General features: G+C 35.0%; 1 protein-coding gene across 1 annotated transcript; it reads right to left on the bottom strand.

Moving 5' to 3' along the window:
• Positions 1-2,712: 2,712 nt before the first annotated feature.
• On the bottom strand, positions 2,713-6,038 carry LOC149815893 (tubulin-tyrosine ligase). Its single transcript, XM_089990643.1, has 2 exons — positions 5,698-6,038; positions 2,713-2,932 (listed from the first exon to the last, which is right to left on the bottom strand). The coding sequence occupies exons 1-2, from the start codon at positions 6,036-6,038 to the stop codon at positions 2,713-2,715; spliced, it is 561 nt and encodes a 186-aa protein (XP_089846769.1).
• Between the last annotated feature and the right edge of the window lie 16,704 nt (positions 6,039-22,742).

Here is a 22,742-nt window from a genome sequence, read left to right as displayed (position 1 = left end):
TTTAATACTCACTTCCTTGCTTCTGATTCACATATTACTTCTCTCTTTTTTTTTTCTTATCACTTTTCCTATTTTCACTTCCTGGTAACCATGAAGAAGCCAATGAACATTTGAGACCTGCTAATAAAAAGTAAAGCAAATACTAGAATTCAAAAACCTGTGAAAGCTATAATCATATGGTTTTAGCTTGAGCCGAAGGGATGTCACTAGCTTGAAATCGAAGGGTGCGTGTTATAAAATCTGGGTTCCTTTGATTTTTGCAAAAATAGGTCTGAGCAGAGGGAGTGCATAGCAACAGAGGACACCTGTCATGGACTCTTTCTTATCCCCTTCATCATCTCTCATGTCCACCAAAGCGTTGAAGACCAAGTGAAATCCAGTTAGCTCAGTCCTATACGTGAAAACATCAGGTGCAATATGATTGCACAAATATTTGTGCATTAAGCATCTGATTGTCGTCCATCTTGGGGATAGGGCCTGTGAGGTGTGGGACCCAAGACCTTAGCAAGGGCGATGGAGTGCTTAATGCACAAAATTTTGTTTCATCATATTGCACCCGATCCGAACTCATCCCACCCGAAGGAGTTTCTCAAAACAGTAAGAAACAAGTGTTTTGCCAATCAGCGTAGGCCCGCACATGCTAGTACATCATAGAGCTACATTCTTCCAATCACGGCACAACCTCACAAGGTTGAATGAAGGAGACTTGGTCAAACATGATGTCAACATCTTTGTGCCTAGCGGCTGAAATCCCCAATAAAGGGGTTAGGGTTACCCTGACCATAATGTTATGCCAACCCCCCCAAACACCCCCTCCCCCTCTCTGTATATCTATATATAGTAATGGGTACATGCTAAATAAGTTTCTTAGATTTTTTTATTTTTTTTTTAAATTCTGGCTGTACAGATGTAATCTCTGTACTTGATTTTATAGGGATCGGCTCTTGAAATGTTCAATTCCGACACATTGGTGGGTTTTATAATGTTTGAAAAATCAACGGTTCAAAATCTTTGTGAATGTTTTAGGCTCCAAATATCATTTCTTTCATAGAAAACACATGATCCAAGTATGGATTCCTCATAAATCGACTATGCCCAACACATTTATGGGTCAGAACTGCGAAAAAATATCGAAAGAGCAAAAAAACCCATTTAGCACATTTCACGTATTTCATTTAGCACGTACCCATTACTCTATATATATGTGGTAAATATTGGCTACTAATAAAGGTAAGGAATTAATGAGTAGAAATCACTTTTTTTTAATTTAAAATTTTGTAGATCGAATGTTAGGGGTGTGATCTAAATGGTTTCTTTAGTAAGAAACTTATTTTGAATCATGTGATTATGACAAGTAATTAGGTTTTTAAAGGATCCAAAAATCAAATGCGCATAATGTGCCAAAATTTCATAACTCAAAGTATCATATTCTTATATTAGACAAGCATGATCCAAAGCTTGATCCTTAACAAAGGAGCCATGTCGAACACATTTATGTGGTTAGATTGAATCAATACAACTTGCACCTGCGGTTTCTAGCTCATTATTTACTTTCATTAGTAGCAAATATTGTCTTATATATATATATATATATATATATATATATATATATATATATATATATATATATATATATATATATATATATATATATATATATATATAGGGTTAATCTAATATTAAACTAATTTTGTTTAACATTAGATTGATTCAACTTTATCAAAATAACAAAAATATTTTTCAAAGAATGGCATTTTAAAAATACACTATTACCTTTTGAGGTAAAAAAGTACATTCATAAAGTTATTTTTTGGGAAAGGTGTTTAACTTTTCAATTTCCTTCAAGTTCAAAAGACCTATAATGCTCATAAAAGTAAGCATGCATTTTTTAAAATATTAGTTTTTTAAGTGTTTTTTAGTCTTTTAATATGGCTGAATCCATCTAATGTTAAACCTAACTAGTTTTATGGTTGATTAACCCACATATGTGTGTTAAGCAGCCTATCCATATGGTAATATAACTTTAAAAATATATAAAAATAATATATACGTCTAAAATAAAATGATTCTCCTTAAAGTAAAGTATATGAAAAATATTAAAGACAGCAACCAAACTTTTATACCACTCGTTGAGGAAGAAAGTCTAAAGGATTAACCAAGCATCTTGAGAAACTCTCTCTCTCTCGCGCGCCCTAATTTGGATATGTGGCCCTGCCTCTATATGTGCCCTTACACGTGATATGTTAAGAGTTGCCAATATTCGGCAGATCAGGTGCAATCACATTTGATACATTCAGTGCACCGCTCCATCCTGTCAGTTGTGGAGCCTAACAGCAGATGGAGTGCATCCAGGTACAGCGGCACACTCAAAGTGTGCAATGTGATTGCATTTGATCTGTTCATCTTCTTCACATCCACTTAGATTTCTAGTAAACACCAATAGGGTGAATATATAGGTGTCTAAAAGCATAAGTCAGCATTCCTTCATGAGTTTCTTTGTGCTTTTCCAAGTTTGCATTGTGCTGGAAGATGAAGGTGGGAATCCATCAACTTAGGGTGACCATATGAACATTTGAGTCTTGAATAACTGTAAACTTAGTTGAATCCATCAACTTAGTTGACATCTCAATTATTCCTACCAAAAGCAATGATATGATATTCATCAGTGGGGGAGGGGGAGAGAAGCAATTAGCATTTATTAGGTACAAATGTTCAAACAATGAGGTCCTTTAATGCAACTAGACTGCTGATGGCTGTGGTGGCGATGTCATTGGCAGCAGCAGTGGCGGATGAGGTGGTGCTGTTGGCATTGGCAATCCAAAGAGACTCTTGGTCTAATGTGCCACCTCGATAGAAGTATTGGCCCTCATCCTCTTGGAGTCTCCGGAACTGCTCCAAGGGTCGGTCGCTTATGGGATGAAGTGCCATTCCTCTGTAAAATGGATCAAATATAAGATTTAGACAGAATAATATAAAAGATTAATGTGCACTGGTAAGGGGGGTTTGGCTGTAATGTACAACATCAGGCCAAGTTCACGACCACAACAAATCTTTCATGCCATACTTCATTAACCCGGCCAGTCATTTTTCTTTCTTTTTTTTTCGACAGAGGAATCTGGGCTTCGTCATACCCCTACCAGTTATACAACCATACCATTTGGGGTTCGAACTTGCAACGTCCCAACACAAGGTGACGTGCACTAACTGCTCCTGCCAGACAAGCGGAGCCTCCTTTGGCAGCCGGTCATCTTTCTGATGCAGTTAAAAGCACCATTACTGCCATTTTTACCACTTTGATGGAAGACTAAAGAGGGATCACAAATATCTATGCTACGATCTAGAATCTTGTTTATGTTAATAAATTATAGCGCAATTTATCAAGGTAGAAATCAGAATTTAGACAAATTGCCTGGCTTTGCTGGTTTGCAAATAAGGAACTAGAACAAAATCACTAAGAAAAGTGTTATCAATTTGTTCTATAATTTGGTCCTGTTAATTTGAATTTGTGCTACAATTTGGTACCCTCAATAGTTTTTATTTCAATTTATATTGTGCTACAACCTGGTAGTACTCTACAATCTTTTAATTTGATTTTTTTTTTTAGGGGGGGGGGGTCAAGTTGGGGGATAACCCTCATTTGATCCTCTGTTAATTTGAATTTGTGTTATAATTTACAATCTAAAATATGTCAATCTAAAGTTCAGTAAATTTGAATTTGTGCTACAGTATGTTAACTTGATAATGCAAGGTTAAATTGTAGTCACCTTCTTGTTACTAGTAATGTGTACGAGCGTATGCACAAGTGAACAAAAAAGACAAGCATCATAAATTTTAAAAAATACATCACTTCAAAAATAGAAATGATATTAAAAGCATTGATTAAAAACAGTTACTACCTTCAACATGATTGACTCCTTAAAAATAGCCAAGAATTTTTCATTGGCTAACTTCATGCCCATATATATACTAGTTAGATTAGATGTAATCTTAGGATCAAGAAATTGCAGGGCTTATCCAAAGCTAAAGCCAAAGATAAACATGGGAATGAAGATATTGTTGATTTAATTTCGATTTTATCTGAAAGGTCTAGATAAACATGGGCAATAGGTGACTAAGTTCCTATTGTTATATAGAAGCTAATGCACGTTTGGCCCTTTAACTTTCAGGGAAAAGTTAAAAACAATTCAAAAAACAATGAAATTATGGCATACTTATCTAAATGAGTACATGCCCAGTCGAAAAGGTCAGGATAATGCCGAGAAATCGTGTCCTAATGTAACATCACAAACATTTGATTTTGATTTTTTTTTATGAACATTTTTATTAAATATGTGGTGAATTGTTCCCGAGACCTGAAATGGAACTCTCAAAAAAAGAAAAAATTCCAAGCATTTTGTGCTGTAAACTTTAAATTTAAAGAAGAAAGAATATTGCTTCTTATGTAAGGACATTTATTTTCTCGTCTGTTTTCAACTTGAGGATCTTATTTCTTAAATGGTTTTCTCACTCTAGTTGCTTGTGTTAGCAGCTTTGCGGGCTGATGATCTTTCTCCTTAGTTTTGGTCATTTTTGGATCGAAATTTGAAAATATCACTTACCCTTTTCTCTATATTTTATGTATTTCTTTTCACATATTTTTGTTCATATTTTTAATTAAAAACTATTTATTTAATAATATGCCAATAAAAACGCCAAAAAAAGTAAACATTTTAAATTTCTCATGAGAATTTGGCGCCCGTTTTAAACATTTGTCACTATGCTTCTCAAGTGAATCGCTAGGTTTCCTTAATCATCCACTATGTCATCCCCATCTTCATACCCCTCTTAAATCTTGATTTCCAAGTTGTTTTGATCAAATCTGACCTTACAGATGAATTCAGCAATGGTCAATTTAATAAGAATCAACCCTTGGATCATATTTTTTATGAAAAAATTTGAATTTTTAAGTCAAAAAATTTTGTATTTTATCAACCGTTAATTTTTGAATCACCAAAAAATGCTGCACATAAGTCTGATTTCAGAGAAGTAAATATCAATCTTGACTGAATGAATGATCGAAGTAGATCACATGTATGGAGTCCGATTTGATCAAAACAACTAATATCAATGGAATCCCAAAATGGGGTATGAAGATAGAGATGAGATAGGAGATGAGTGGAACAGATTTCAGGTCGGGATCTTTTCAATTTTAGAGATATTTTTAAGTGGAAAACCAATCTTACAATAGATTCCGATGCCCTAGAATACCATGTGCTTTTTTTTAACCGTTATGAAAAGACAGGCTGAGATCCTACCCTACTAGAAAACAAAACTAAAATTTTATAACATAAAACCTAAAAGAAGAAAACAAGTAGACACTAATTGATTAAGGCCACACCGGTCATCATGATTAAATAAAAGGCGGGACCCCTCTCCAGTTGTGGGGGCTTCTATAGTGAAAGGTCTAGGCTTAGGCCCATGTGCATCCAGACCCGGTCCGATGTTGCTAGTGAAGCAAATTCAGTTTGGTATGGTCTAACTCTCGAAAGGGTCTGGCAGGCTCAAGAATCTCCTTGACCCAATTGCCCAGAGGCTTAAACCACTCGTCAATGAGTGACCAAGTCAACTGTTCCAGTTGAAGCCTTTCCGAACCCAGTCGAAGTTAGACCAGACCGACTCATGAGAGAGAGAGAGAGAGAGAGAGAGAGAGAGAGAGACCTAACGTGGAAAATATCGGCGACGTCAACGGCTGCGAGGTGGAAGGCGACGGCCTCACAGAAGGCACGGTACGTGAAGACGTGAAGGCCATCGATCCTCGGGAACGGAAGGCGGACCCTCGGCATCGCCGGACCGGCGTCTGTCTGCTGTAAACTCTTCTTGCCGTGGAAGCTGTATTCCCTCCACCGTCCGGCGGTGGTGGAAGCGACGGGAGGGAGGCCGACGAAGCCGAGAGTGGCCATGATGGGCTCCAGCTCGTCGTGGGTCATGATCGGACAGAACGTCTTGGTGTGCCACAGCGCCAACTTACGGGCGAACACCGCCACTGGCTGCTCCTCCATGCCACCTTCCAACTATGATGCTGGTGTGTGTTCGTGATATGGTTGGAGGAAGAGGAAGGGAAGTGGAAGAGATGAGGCTTGGTCGTTCACGCCAATATCCCATCTAGTTTTTTCACATTTTAAACTACATGTTGGTGCCCTTCCCACTCTTTTTGAAAAGAACAAAAAATCTCTGCTTTGCCCTTTGGCTTAATGGCCTTTGTTTTTTGTTTTTTTTTTCAATTTCCCACTCAAACAAAGGTTAGTGGTTAGGGTTAGGGTTAGGGTTAGGGTTAGGTGAGATAAGCATGTCAAATGTAAAAAAGGAAAGATTATGCCCAGTTCTTTAAAAATGAGTCATCCTATCCTATGCAATATCATATGAAAAAGCCCATTTTTACTCTATATTGGTATTAGCTTGGAATTAGGGATGGCAGTGGACCGGGAGAAAGCGGGGCCCCGCCCCGCCTCCCCCCGTTTGGATCAGGGATGAAGGGTATGAAACGGGGATGGAGGCGGGGACGAAGGTTAAAATCCATCCCCGTTCGGGGATGGAGGCGGGGATGGACGTACCCTTTTCCCCGCCCCGTCCCTGCCACGATATTCCTGCCTCATCCTCATTTGAACCGGGGATGGAGGACATGAAATGGGGATGAAGGCGAGGGTGGAGGTTAAAATCCATCCCCGCCGGGGATGGAGGTTCTAATCTTGAGGCGGGGCAGGGGTGGAGACCTTGTCCCCCGCCCCACTGCCATCCCTACTTGGAATGGAGTTAATGGGCTTGGTAGGTTGCCTGATCATTACCTGGGGCCAAACTGTATGAGCCAACGAACCATGGCAGCTGTGGCAGGATCAGTAGATATTTATGAGCTGTATGCTTATCCCTCCCTGGACAAATGATTTTTTTCTTGGTGGCTTAATTGATCTTGAAATTTTCCATTGCCGCCCCAAATGCCTATTCTTTCATTAGAAACTGGACTCCTAATCCTAATCAAACGTAAACACATAACCAACCATGGGTTTTAATTTGAAAATTTGTTTCTGGGCTTTTGGAAATTAAGGGGTTAATATTTGAAGTTATGCGAGTCATTTTGCGGTGATCTTAGGGTTGTGTTGTTTGAAAGGTGAGAAGAGTAAAATATATGATGATAGAAAGGACGTGGAAGGATCAAAGAGAGAGTATAGGCAGACCCAATTGGATTTTTATTAAAAGCAAAGATTTCAGAGAGAGAGAGAGAGAGAGTAGGCAGACCCAATTGGATTTTTATTAAAAACAAAGATTTCAGAGAGATGCCAGAGAATAGCAGTGGCGAGGTTCCCAGCTCAAACGATATACCTCAAATTCGCCTGCAAGGCATGCCACAATATCTGCTTCTTCAATTACCGTTACCTTATCTCTTCGTCATGAATTGATGATACTCAGCTCATGTTGTCTATGTGTAGGATCCATGTCCGATTCCAAAACACTAAAATGCAGCCCCACCAGTCCAATGGATCCATCGAGTTCCTTATATATATGAGTCAATATAATATGAAAACTACCCTGTGAACTAGGCATTTCAAACAAATTTTTCTGCAAATTAAAGCATGTTAATCAACTGTTGGATCATGTATTTTCAATGAACACTACACCAAAAGAAGTCTCTCCCTGCGCTTTTAAAGTGTGCTAGAGATCTTGGCGTGTCACATAAGTGCCTGGAGAAATGTTGTCGCCAGTAATAAATGCCGATGCTTTCAAAAACACAAGATATTCTAGCAAACTTATAAAGTGCCACTAGAAGTTTCTTAGTAAAAAATAATTTATTTTATATAATAATATAATAATATAATAATTTGTTTTTATAATATTAGTATTTCAAATTATAGTAATACATATTTATATGATATATATTATAACATTGTAATATATTTTTAATGAGAATTGGGTAGGTGTTTAATTAATCATACTTGCTTAATGGGCTTTTCTGCTCTTCTGGTGTTTTTCCACAGTTCTGACCCCATAAATGTGTTGGGCATAGTCGATTTACAAGGAATCCACACCTGGATCATGTGTTTTCAATGAAAAAAAATGATATTTGAAGCCTCAAAAATTTACAAAGATTTTAGACCGTTGATTTTTTAAACCTTATGTGTCGGAATCTAACACTCCAAGAGTTGGTCCCTATAAAATCAAGTACACAGATCACATCTGTACGATCATAATTTAAAAATAAAACGAAAAAAACCTGAAAACCCATTAAGCATATCTCATTAAGCACCTACCCGTCGCTATATTTTTAATAATACGTATATCATGTTATTCCAAACTATAATAATTAATATACACAATTATATAAGACCACATTACTTGTCCATAGTCCCGACAGGGTTCGAACCCGCGACCTTTTGCCTAAAATCTAACCAATGCTCTGACCAACTGGTAAATATTCGAAACACTATCCATGCAGTCATTCCTTTGATTGCATCAATAGAATCTCATTCCTCTAATTGCATAAACTGAGGCATTTTAGCAGTACATGTTGACAACATGACTAACTGAAATGTGAAAAGTTCTGAAAGATTGCTTTGGGATCATCCAAAGAAGAATGATGTGGCAGTTTTTGCACATATTCAACAATCCATATAGGTGCAACTAATTGAGGAAAATGCTGAAATATACCTTATGCATGAGAAACCCAGCAACAACAGGTTTCAAAAACTTGGTGACCATCGGTAATGGCTTGTGCTCTGTGTGCTGAACCAAATGCATCATCAACTTTTTCAACCTGTCATATTGGCAGCACTTAAAACAACAGATTGCAAATGTTTTCTTTTGAAAGTGGCAACAATTTGCAATTTGAAAACGGTAGAGAGTGAATTTATCATGACTTCAAGCATGAAAAGAACCTACATTGACACCAAGAAGTTCAGATAACTTTGGAACAAAAGTTGTACTTCGGTGTAACACCCTTTGGACGTCCCTGTACAACAGAAATTTCATTAGCCCACAATTATATCACCTCTATTTCTTCAGAAAATAATGGAAGAAAAAATGACAACTTCACAAAGTCATGAGTGATAAGAATATTATCCTGAAAATCCAACCACTCAAAGAAGCCCGTTGATCGGGTGAAATAATTCTGTAAAATGATTATCATTCTATTCATCATAATTATGGTTATGATTTTATAAACCATATTGGAAAGATTGGGTGAAATAATTTTGTAAAATGTTTGTCATTCTATTCTTCATAATTATGGCTATGATTTTATAAACCATATTGGAAAGGTTAATCTGCCAAATTTTCGATAATTTGCAAGTGCATTGAAACTTTGGAATCAAAAGAATATTAGTATCAATCACAGATTTCAGAAGCTTGCCCAAAAAAAGGTTTTTGATAGCTTTGCATGTCTCTACAAATTTGAAAAGCGCTTATTGTGAATCCATCCAACTTAGGGCATTCCCAATCCCTCTCAAATACTACCTTGGGCACTTTAAAGTTGACTGTTGAGGCTGTTAATAGTGGAATTTCTTCATCATTTATCTAAAGCTCCCAAACACAATAAACAAAATGTTGGCATTATAGACACCTAAATTTTGACTAAATTCATAGATTACTGTCATAAAACAATGATATATGTTCTAATTCCAAATCAGTCAAATTCATTTTAGGTGCACTTTTGACTTTCAAACTGATTTCTATAATCTTTCACTTAAAAGGATAATTAAAGTAGAATGTGTTGGCTTTCCAACAAACTAAAAATTGCATGCCCAAATTCAAAATTATAGCTAAAACAAATTTATCTGTCTGAACAAATCTGAATCGAATCCAGACTTAGCTTGTTGGCTTGGAAAGGAGATCTAGATCAAGGATCTGGGCATCCTACATTGTTGCACCCATTTGAGGGTCTAGACCCAATCCAGAGGCAACAACCTAGGTTGTCGTCCCAAATCTAGACCTGAATCCATCTATAGGGTTGACAACCTATGTTATCACCCTAGGTTTTTGGATCCAGATCCTAACCAAAGAGCAACAAAATACGTTGTCACCCCACTATTGATCAGAGGAATGGAAAGGAGCTTTAAGGGTGAAAGAAACGCAGGCTGAAAACCCATGGAGCAAAATTTGAAGATGAAAGAAACACCAAAAGAAGAGGATACCCAATATATTCCAGAACCATCTAGGAAACGGAAAGAGGTCCAAGATATATTCCAAAGCACGAATAATAAGAATTTGGAGAGTGTGATACATTTGGTGAGGTAACTCCAGAGAAACTGGCAAATAGTAAAGCTCAATTGAAAATAAGGAAGCAACATAATGAGCAAGTGAATATCAGTTTTTAGGGAAGAATGTCGCTACACATCACCATATATAGCGGAATCAGGCAGAATCCTCTCATTGTGACGAAAAGATGAAGAGTCCAACAATAATGGTTTGGCAACTAAATCAACAAGTCTGCAGTAGTTAAGGTGGAAAGCAAAACTATAAAACATGTATTTGTGTTAACATGGCACAATCTAAGATTCAATCCCTAACAAACTATGTCGAATGCATATGAGGTTAAGGACTGGACCAATACTTGCACCTATGATTCTTGACTAGAGTATACTGCAACAGATTATATATATAGGGTAAGTATTGGCTACTAATGAAGGTATGCAACTAATGAGCTAGAAATCATAGGTGCAAGTTCTATGGACTCAATCTAACCACATAGATGTGTTGTTTGTTTGCTATGGATCAAGCCTAGGATCATGCTTTTCTGATGTAAAAATGTGAGCTTTTGAGTTATGAAATTTTGTCACATTGTGGGCCGTTGATTTTTTGGACCCCTTTAAAAACCTAATTACGTGTCATAATCACATGATTTAAAACAAGTTTGCTACTAAACAAACCAAGTAGATCACATCCGTGACATTTCATCTACAAAAAATTGAAATTTTTTGAAGAAAAGTGTAATTTCTACTCATTAGTAGCCAATATATATATATATATATAAAAGGTGGTCTCGGAGCACCTACTCTCACCTAATAAAAGCTTCAAATTTTCAAATTAGTAAGATAGGGTGCTCCCGGAGCACCTACTCCCACCTAATAAAAGCTTCAAATTTTCAAAAAATTTAAGGTTTTTTCATTGATCAGACCCTATATATATAATCTATAAACATTATTTAGTTGAAAACATGGATGAATTTATGCAGTGGGCAATGAAGATGTCGCGAGACTGAGAATTCCCAATGGAGTGCAGGGTTTTCTTCAGTTCTTCAATATATTTGGAAATTTCCAGTTTTCATTCATTCTATCTAATGGGAATCATCACTATTGACAGAGATCCTTTCCTGAGCTGTTTTTTCACATCTAGTCCCATTGGAGAAAATGGTCATTAATCATTGCATGAATTCAGCTATGGCAAGATTTGTAACTTCTCTAATTTAATCTTAGGGCCTCCAATGAAACTTCTCTAATTTGTTCTCTAATTCAGCTAAGTCGTCTAGACCAAGACTGCATCTAAAGAAGCAGTACAATCTCATTCTGCGGGTTGTTTGCCTCTTCCATGTTCCTGCACATACCCTGACCATACTTGAACTTGTAGACCCATTTAGGACCTCCCTAAACCTGCTACACAACCCCTCAAACTTATTTCAGCCTTAGTTAATACCCTACACACATTTGGGACCCGAAATACCAAAATTGGACCTTATCGATTCAATAGAACATGTAGTTTTTACAGTTTGAGCATCCCAGCCACCCAACAACCTATTTTAGTGATCCCTGAGGTCCAACAACCTATCCTAACCCTGACATGCATCCCTAGGTATCTAGCAAGCCTTTGGTTCAGTCCATATCAGATATGAATTGAAACTTTTTTTCAATTAGCATCCGGAGCCATTTTTTGCCTACCTGATTTTCATGTTTCCTTATATTTTCTTATAACCACCTAAACCTTACACCATGGTCACCCTTAGGCCTCTACCCCATTGTGTCTTGTGAAGGCTCGTACCCCTGACACATCCATCCCAGACTCAAGTTAGATCATTTCGCTTTTGTTGGGCTCAGACTAGAGTACCCAGTTGTTGCTAGCCCGGAGCTCTCTTCATATCCAATTTTTAAACCTTCAAAACCAGATATTGAGGAAGGCCTAACACGTCATTACTCTAGATCACTATCACCAGAAAAGGGAAAAGGGTGGTGAGAAAAAGGATCGTGTTTAAGGATCAGCTCGCCAGAGTGATAGGTGTTTGCCATCGTCAATGGGTGTCATCCGATTTGGGTTGTTGTTCTAGGAGGGGGGCTTGGTTGGTCAAGGTCGCCATCACTGAAAAAGGGAGAATGAAGGTAGGAGAGAGAGAGAATCATGTTTAGGGGTCAACATGCTGAAGTGGTCGGTAGTCATCATCGTTGATAGGTGTCATCTGATATAAGTCGTCATCATTAGAGAGGAGGCACGACTAGTCTAGGTCGTTGTAACCAGAGAAGGGAGGCGGGAGAGCAAAGAGAAATGGAATCGTGTTTAGGGATGGAAAGAAAGGTAAATGGGTTTTATTTAACGGTTTAACCAAAGTCGTCTGATAAAACATGATCAAATGATTCTAGTTGATTTAGCATGTTTAGTAGGGAAACCCATTTAGCAGGTTCCCACTTCTAGGGAAATGAAAACCTACCCAATAGAAAACCTCCCAAACCTACCCAATAAGAAACTTTTATCAGATTTTCAATGTTTTTTCAAAATTCAAACCTTACAGATATGACTTATATGCTTGTTTTTATAATAAATAGTTCTTGGAGCATTTTATTCTAATGAATGGATATGTTTTTATAAGGTTTCAAAAATCAATGGCCTACAATTTGATAAATTTTTTAGGCTCCAAATACCATTTTTTGCATTCAAAATGCATAATCCAAGTGTCAATTTCTAGTAAACCAGTCATGTTCAACACATCCGTAAGGTCAGAATTTCAAAAACACACTGAAAATTTGATAAATGTTTCTTATTGGGTAGGTTTGGGAGGTTTTCTATTGGGTAGGTTTTTATTTTTTCCTATATATATATATATATATATATATATATATATATATATATATATATATATATATATATATATATATATATAAAGAGAGAGAGAGAGAGGGAGAGAGGGAGGGAGGAAAAGTTGTAGTTGCCTACCACCAAACTACCTAGAGCTAACATGACCTTTTTGGTGTTTTTTCATGAATCTAGCCCTGCAGATGCGTTCAACGTGATCGATTTGCAAAGAAGTGACGCTTGGATCATGTTTTTTTATTAAAAAACATAAAATTTTAAGCCTTGACTATTTATGAAAATCTCATACCATTGATTTTTAAATCTTATAAAAGCCTACCCATGTGTTGGAATCATACGATCCAAGAGTTGATTCCTATAAAATCTAGCATGTAGAACACATATGTATGATCAAATTTTAGGAAAACATGAAAAAAACTTCAATCGCGTGATAGGTGACAATAGGCTATAAAAATGGTAGGCAACTAGCACCTACTATATATATGCTATATATAGGGAAAATGGTAGGTGCCTAACACTTTTTAAGCCTACCACAAGTGAATAGGGTTTTTGGGTAGTTTTTTATAAATATGAGCCAGCAGATGTTTTCATCATGGTCGATTTGCTAGAAAATGATACTTGAATCAATTTTTTTATAGAAATGACGATTTTTTAAGCATTGAATATTTTTTAAAATTATAGATCACTCGTTTTTAAATCTTATAAAAACTAAATGTGTGTTGAAATCAGATGATCCAAAAGTCGACTCCCACAAAATCAAGCATGTAGATCACATTTGTATGGTCAAATTTTATAAAAAAATAGAAAAATCATTTCAAAGCCTGGTAGGCTATGGGTATGCTAAAAAAGTATTAGGAAACTACCACCTTCCTACCACTTTTTTAACTTACCGCGAGCCTTGGAAGGGTTTTTCTATTTTTCTAAAATCTAACCATACAGATGTGATTTGCATGATTGATTTTATAGAAATCAACTCTTGGTTCATCTAATTCTGACACACGGGTAGATTTTTATTAGATTTTAAAATTCATGGTCTACCATTTTTAAAAATATTCAATGATTAAAAAATCAAGTTTTTTATTAAAAAACATGATCCTAGTGTCATTTCATAGCAAATTGACCATGCCAAACACATCTGCATGGTCAGATTTGCAAAAAACAACCCGAAAGCACATATTCAGTAGTAGTATGTTGATGGTAGGACCATAAAGTAGTAGGCAACTATATGAGAGAGAGAGAGGGCAGGGGGATGGTCCTACCCCTTTTTTGTTAGGTTCACTAGGACCTTTCAAAAATCTTACTTTCATTTTTTTTTGCTTGATTTGAACTACTAGATGTGTTTATTATTGTTTACTCAATAGAGAACATGTATTAGATTAAGTTTTTTTTATGCTCAAATGTGTATTTTAAAAAGGTAACAAAATCAATGGTTGATCTTATATTAAAATTTGATAATAAAATATTTACATTTTTACATCAAATCATTTTGAAAGAAAAATTATTTCTTAATAAATAAGCAACTATAAACACATATAACGGTTCAGATCAAGTAAAAAAATACTTGATAGTATAATTTTTAAAATGTTCTAATGGGACATAAGGAAAAAGGCATAGGGTCATTCCCTCACTTAAATATATAATTTGTCCATTGTTACTCAGACAAAGGAACCTTGTTGATTGTGTGAGATCAGCAATATCTTTTTTTTATGCACAGAATCAGGTGTTCCCTTAGTGTCCGACAGGAAGGGGGTTTGATGATATCCCTTGTTCGTGATACCATGACCGTCCACACCACAAGAAATTTGACTTTTACTGATGCTAAATTAGATCCAGTAAAAGTTTGCCTACTAACATAGCACCAATAGTTTCTCTAGTAAAAGTGTTTTTGGTAATATATTTACCAGCACTAATGCATAGCGCCAGTGAATGGGTTCTTACTTAAGTTAAAATAGCGCAAAAAAAGTTGTTTTGACGCTAAAAAAGTGTCAAAAATATATTTTTTGGCACTAAAATAACACAAGAAAAATGCCTTTTTTACGCTAAAATAGTGTCAGAAAAAAGCTTTTTGATGCTAAAATAGTTCCAAAAAATGTCTTTTTTGTGCTAAAATAGCACCAGAAAATTTATCTTTTGTGACACTTTTTTAGCACCAGTGATAACTTTTTTAAATTTTTTTCACTAATTTAATCTTTTTCTCATGTATAACTTTCTCATACATTCATTCAACAATGACTCTTTTTAGAAATTCATTCATTAATTCTAAAATGAATATGCTTATATATACATTCATTCATGCATTCATTCATTTAAAAAGGAACTAGTTTATACATTTATTCATTTCATTCATTCGAAATAAACCTATTAATTCATTTCATTTATTATAAAATGAATCTACTCGTATATACATTCATTTTTTGCATTCAATAAGAACCAACTCTTACAATCATTCATTCATTCATTTATTATCAAATGATTATGCTTATATATATATATATATATTCATTAAAAAATAAATATACTCATACATACCTTCATTCAAAAATAAACCAGCTTATAGATACATTTATTCATTTATTAAAAAATGAACATACTCATACAAATATATTCAATCATTCATTAAAAAATAAATATGTTCATACATACATTTATTCATTCATTCATTTAAAAATGAACAAGTTCATGCATTCAATCATTCAAAATGAACATGCGTATTCATTCATTCTAAAACGAACTTGCTCATGCATATATTTATTTTTTGCATTCAAAATTGACCAACTATTACAATCATTCATTCATCCATTTATTTATTCATCACAAAATGAACATGTGTATACATTCATTCATTCAAAAATAAAACTGCTCATACATGCATTCATTTATTTTTTAAAAAAAATTGAACCTACTCAAACATACATTCAATTATTTATTCAAAAATAAACATGCTCATATGTATATTCATTCATTCACTTATTTAAAAAAAATAGTTCATATATTCATTCATTTGAAATGAACTTACTCATTCATTTCATTCATTCTAAAATAAACATGTTCATACATGCATCTATTTTTTTCATTCATTATAAATATACTCTTATAATCATTCATTTATCACCAAATAAACATGTTTATGCATACAGTCATTAAAAATTAAATCTACTCATATATGCATTCATTCATTTAACTTGAAGTAGTTTATACATTCATTCATTTTATTCATTTTAAATCATACTTTTCATTCATTTCATTCATTCTAAATCATACTTCTAATTAATTTTATTAATTCAATAATGAACCTCTATAACTCCAACATTCACATTTGAAGCCCGGTAAAAAATACATTTAAAGCGCGCGTACACACACACACACACATATATATACAACCCTCCATAATTCTAACATCTATAACTCCAACCTCCATAATGAACCTTCACAACTCTAATATTCGAATTTGAAGTCTTGCAATAAACACATCTAAAGCATACATACACACATAATTACATATTTCTTTCTTTAACCCTTCATATTTTCAATCTCCATAACCCCAACCTTCATAACTCCAGTATTTATATTTGAAGCCCTGCAAGAAACACAATATTTAAAGCATACATACACACAATTATATATTTCTTCCTTCAATCTTTCATAACTCTAACCTCCATAACTTTAACATTCACATTTGAAGCTCTGCAAGAAATACAACTTTCAAAGCATATATATACATACAATTATATATGTTTCTTTCTTCAATCCTCCATAACTTCAACATTCACATTTCAACTTAAAAACATACAATATTTGATGTGTTCCAGTGGGTCTAGGTTAGGTTTACGGGTCAAATCAAAAAGTTAATTCGAGTAATGGGGTACACTTATTCTGATAGGGTTCGATAAAAAATATGGTATGACAGAAAAAATCCCAGAAACATAGGGGGATGATTCTAGACATGTTAAGGAATAAACATGTCAATTTGCAGGATCATGAGATTTGTATTTAAGAATTAAAATCAGAAAGTTACAGGTCAGGTTGGATTTTCTACAGGTTGGACTGGGTTTAGGTAAAACAAATTCAGATTGTAAAATCAATATATTTGTACAAAATTATGATAAAATCCTGATTTTTGGAGGGTATGATATAGATATCCTAAAGGTGTTTGGGTTCAAGTTTCAGGTGGTCTAAATGACTAACAATTAAGCTGGGTAGTTTTTACAAGTCTTTCAAAAAATCTGCTTCATCAAAAAATATATTTTGGACTAGTTGGGATTTATAAGAGATTAAGGCTTGAGAGGGGCATAGAAAAAGGGTTCTAAATGAATTATACATTTCATGGGTAGTGTCCTAAGGCGGAAAAAGAGTTTGGTTTATCCAATATTGGCTAAGGTTCCTCATACATGACTGGTTTGGGTTTAGTGTTCCATATTGTTGATGCAGTCCACCAAACACCAAGTAAAAGTTATCCTACTTAGCACTTGGGCAAATTAGACCCAAGCAAAGTCTAAACTACTTTATGCTGACAAAGAGAAGGGTGAACGATTCAAGGGGTAGGGACTCACATGGGTAATGAATGAGAGAGAGAGAGAGAGAGACATCCACAAGAGATATGGGAACATTAACTAGAGAGTGAGATGTTTTTAGAGAAGTATTTTTTTTTTAATTTTTATATCCTACACATATAAAATGAGCCTCTTTTATATGTCAAGGGAGTTCTCATAAAAGCATTACATATCTTAAAACCTAATAAAAATAAAAACATATACTTAGGTACTACATAATTCCCTACTTAGGTAATACACCCCAAGTCACTCATGAGGGCCCAATTCACAAGAGCTACTTGGGCGTCCATGGCTCATTAAGGAGGGAGCCCAAGGGGGTACATGACTTTCTTAGGAGGACTAAATAGCCCTTGGGTGGCGCCAACTAGGTGGGGATCACATGTCTTCTATGAAAGCTTCTAGAGGTGATGCCTCATGTGGGTCTCACTTGCATGCATTAAATTAGGGTGTGCTCAAGGGCAAGTCACACATGACTGATGTGGCAGCTGGCTGAAGTGGTTGCAAAGCTGATATGGCATCTCCTTGGTGTGGCTCCCATGTGGTCGAGGTGACTTGCATCGTTTGAAGCTTGGGTAACGGATCCCGATCGGCCATACTTGGATTTGTTTATATGCTTTGGACCTTTTAAGCTAGATCAAGCTCACCTTGGACTTGGTCCGCATCAATATTTGAGAAATTTTATGGATTAACATGTTAGACATTAGCTAACAAAAAACTAAGTAAAAGTGATTCAAATTGGCACTTAGGCAAACCCAGACCCAAGCAAAGTTTGGACTACTTTATGTGGCAAAGATAAGAGCCCTTAAAGAAGGGTGGACGAGTTAACGGTAGGGATTCATAGGGGTAAGGAAGGAGAGAGAGAGAGAGATCAACAAGAGAAAGGGGAACATTAACTAGAGAGTGAGATTATTTGAGAGAAGAGTCTATTTTCAATTTTCATTTCTCACACATACAAAATAAAAACAATGACACCTACTTAAGTACTACCTAATTATCTACTTAGGTAATACTTCCCTAAGTCACTTATGAGGGTCCAACTCACAAGAGTCACTTGGGCTTTCAAAGCACATTAAGGAGGGAGACCAAGGGGTTACATGACTTTCTTGAAAGGACTTAATGGCCCTTAGGTGGTGCCAACTAGGTAAGGCCCACACGTCTTCCATGGAGGCTTTTAAAGGGGATGTTCCATGTGGTCCCATTTGCATGCATTAAATAAGGGGCACCCAAGGGCAGGTTCTATATAGTTGATGTGGTGGCTAACTGAGGTGGTTGCATGGCTTATGTGATGTCTCCTTGGCATGGGCCTCACATGGATGAGGTGCCTTGCATCATCTGAAGTTTGGGTAACGGATATGGATCATACTTGTTTGGATCTATTTTCATGCTTTAGACCTTTTGAGTTGGATGAGACTCACTTGAGACTTCGTCCGCATCAATATTAGAGAAAACTCATAGATTAATATGTTAGACAAGATTAGCTAACAAAAAGAATAAGTTTTGTTTCAAATATGTACAAACAGTTTTATAGTTTATGAAATAAAGAAACATATCACCAAGTATAAACATATAACCAAATAAATGAAAAGTTACCATTATCATGTAGATATTCTTCTATGGGTGTGTCAATTAGGCTCTCAATGTTTGTTTTAGGGATATTTGTCCTGACACAATTTATATCAACATTGTCATTTACAATTTGGACAACTTTAATAGCATGTAGTTTACTAGCTCAACATGGTTCTAGCTCATCGTCATTCATGTCATGCAATTCACCTACCTGTTTGATGTGCATATGAAATAAATCGTATGGTTTTGTTATAATGACAACCTATCAATCCGCAGCAGTAGAATCTTGCACATAAAAGAATAGAACAAATCACATATCTCTATGATATTCAACTTCAATGATGTCAGTAATGTATCCATAATACATGACATCACAAATTATCGAGTTTCAACCTCTTACATTTGAATAACTTAAAGTTTGGGAACCGACATCGATACTACTATTTTGAGATTTCTTTCTTGCTTCGTGTCATTTCATACAAAACCGAAAATTATATATAACAAAACTCATGTATCTCCTTGCAATTTTTCGTTATGGGCATTTGAGATTTCCCTAGCATACTACATTATTATTCTAGGCAAGTTCTAAGAAATTCTTAACTATTTTCAAACAGTGATTAAGGTCTCTACTATGGAATAAAGGTTATCAAGGAAATGTCATCATCAACTTTTGCATATAAATTCAATCTTAACTTGCAGATAAAGTAACTGAAAAAAATAATTAAAATTACCTTCTAATTTGGATCCAACTTATGTCGATCATAATGTCTGCACACTTCTTCAGATATGTGCAATTTCAAAGAGTATTGCTTAACTAGATATCACGTAAAAAATATTAAAGTACTACCTATATACATATATATAGTTATATATATACATATAATAAATTAATTAGAAAACACTAACAATCTAGTTATATATATATATATATAATTACAAACATATGGATTAAAATGCAAAGTCTTTAAATTCTAAGTCATATATAATAAAATAATCAGATTAAGCATGCATTGACTAAATAAATTATAAAATTAGCAACTAAATGCAAAACCCCTAAAATCTAAATCATATTTAAAAAAATTTGTATTAAGTATGCATTCACTAAATAAATTACAAAATTAGTAATTAAAATACAAGTTCTCGAATATCTAAATCAAACTAAAAAAAAACTGATTTAGCATGCATTCATTAAATAAATTATAAAATTAGCAACTAAAATGCAAAACCCTTAGCATCTAAATCATATATGAAAAAAAAACAGATTTAGTATACATTCACTTAATAAATTATAAAATTAGCAATTATAATACAAAACCCCCTAAAATCTAAATTATACATGAAAAAAATTAGATTTAGACTGCATTCACTCAATAAATAATAAAATTAGCAATTAAAATATAAAATCATTTAAATCTAAATCATACATAAGGAAAAATTTAGATTTAGCATGCTTTCACTCAATAACTAATAAAATTAGAAATTAAAATGCAAAAACCTTAAAATTTAAATCATACATGAGAAAAAATTCAGATTTAGCAGACATTCACTCGATAATTAACACAAATATAGATTGAAATACAAAACCCTTAAAATTTAAATCATACGTGAGAAAACAATAAATTTAGCATGCATTCACTCAAGAATTTATAAAATTAGCAATTAAAATGCAAAACTCTTAAAATATAAATAATACATGCGAAAAAAATAGGATTTAGCATGCATTTATTAAATAAATTACAAAGCTAGCAATTAAAATACAAAACCTCTTGAATCTAAATCATATATGAGTAAAAAAATCAAAATTAGCATGCATTCACTAAATAAATTATAAAATTAGTAAATAAAATACAAAACTTCTAAAATTATAAATTACAAAAAAAAATTGAGAAATATTCCTTGGGTGAGGTAGGGATGGCACAGTGGACCGGGGGCATGGGCGGGGGACAAGGTCTCCACCCCCACCCTGTCTCAAAACTTTGCTCTCCATCCCCGGTCCATCCTCGTCTCAAAATCCCAATCTTTGTCCCCGTCCATATCCATATCCCTGTCTCAAAATAACTTTATTCCTATTTCAAGAGGATTAAGAAGAAAATAATGAGAGAAAGGGTTTAGGGTTAGGAATATATATATATATATATATATATATATATATATATATATATATATATATATATATGGGTATATTAATAATTTCATTAACTGGAAATGGGGACGGGGATAGGTCGGGGCAGGGACAAGAGTAAGTTCATCCCCGCCTTCATCCCCGTATGAGTTTTAATTTTTACTTTCATCCCCAGTCTATTCTTAGTTTTATGTCCATCTTCATTTTTTTCCCTATCCACTGCCATCCCTAGGGTGAGGTAGTGGTGGTTGGCAGTCGGATAAGGCACCAACAGTGGTGGTGGTGACCGGTGAATATAAAGACAATGTGGGTGATGGCAGAGGATAGGCAGTCGGACAAGGCACCGGTGAACACAGTGGTGGCCGGTGAAAAGAGAGAGTGAGAGATGGTGTGGTGGTGACCAGAGAGAGAGATCTTTTTGTTGGGGCACTTTTTTTGTGCACCAGAAAAAAAAAGTTGTACTGGCACATCTATTTGTTGTGCTAAACAAAAATTTCTGGCACACTTTGTGTGCACTAGAAACAAATATTATACTGGTGCTGCAGTACTGGCGCTAAGCAAAATAGACTTAGTGAAAATGATCTTTTATTGGCGCCCTAGTAATGATGTTAATTCTTGTAGAGTGCCAATTTAACTGAAAATCTTCAGTGCAAATTGCATTGACTCAGTCCAATTTCAGATATGTTAAGCATAATCCCTTTGCTGAGGATTGCACCTTTGATGATAAGTCATTCACGTAATGGCGATTTTTTTAGCTTTAAAATTTGTTAATATGGCAAACCATGGATTTTTCAAGCCTTTGAAAAGCATAATCCAAAGTCTTTTTCTTTTTTATGACAAGGAACCCTCACCGAGTCACTTAATGGGCCTGCCTCCCTGTACAAAATCTGTTTAACACTACCACAAGATACAAATATTGTGGATTACACCTCTAAGTTCTAATCTATCAATGAAATTGAAAAGAAAAAAAAGCAAAAATACCATCGTTTCTATTCATTATGATGCCATAGCATCACGATCAACACAGGGGGCACGCACACACACACACACACACACACACACACACACACATGTATTCTTGTATCGTTTCGAAAACTTTCTCATACCCATGTCCTATCCCAAGTAGTGACAGCGTAAGTGTCCCATTGTTCATGAGACACAGGCTTCAATTATTAACACCGTTCTCTTGTTTCATCTCCATTCTCCAGGACAAGTTCTGCCCGACAGGTTGGACTTGGATCAGTAGGCCAGAGCCCCATTTGACAAAAAGCCAACCAGGCACTGCCTCGACTGGTCCGACAGGCCTGTTTCCCAGGCTGCTTACACTCCACATTTTTTTGTAGGGTACGTGAACTTGAACCCAGGGTCAAAGGCGTGCTTTATGAAAGAAATTGCCAAGGACTGTTCTTTGATCACAACCTCTTAGTCTTTCAAAGTGATTTTCTTACTTTCAGAAAATCGATAAT

The sequence above is a fragment of the Nuphar pumila genome, chromosome 15, assembly GCF_984573655.1.
Source record: "Nuphar pumila chromosome 15, dmNupPumi1.hap1.1, whole genome shotgun sequence".
NCBI classification, from domain to species: Eukaryota; Viridiplantae; Streptophyta; class Magnoliopsida; order Nymphaeales; family Nymphaeaceae; genus Nuphar; species Nuphar pumila.
Note: the sequence above shows the minus strand (reverse complement) of the source record. Positions and strands in the feature narration are given on the sequence as shown.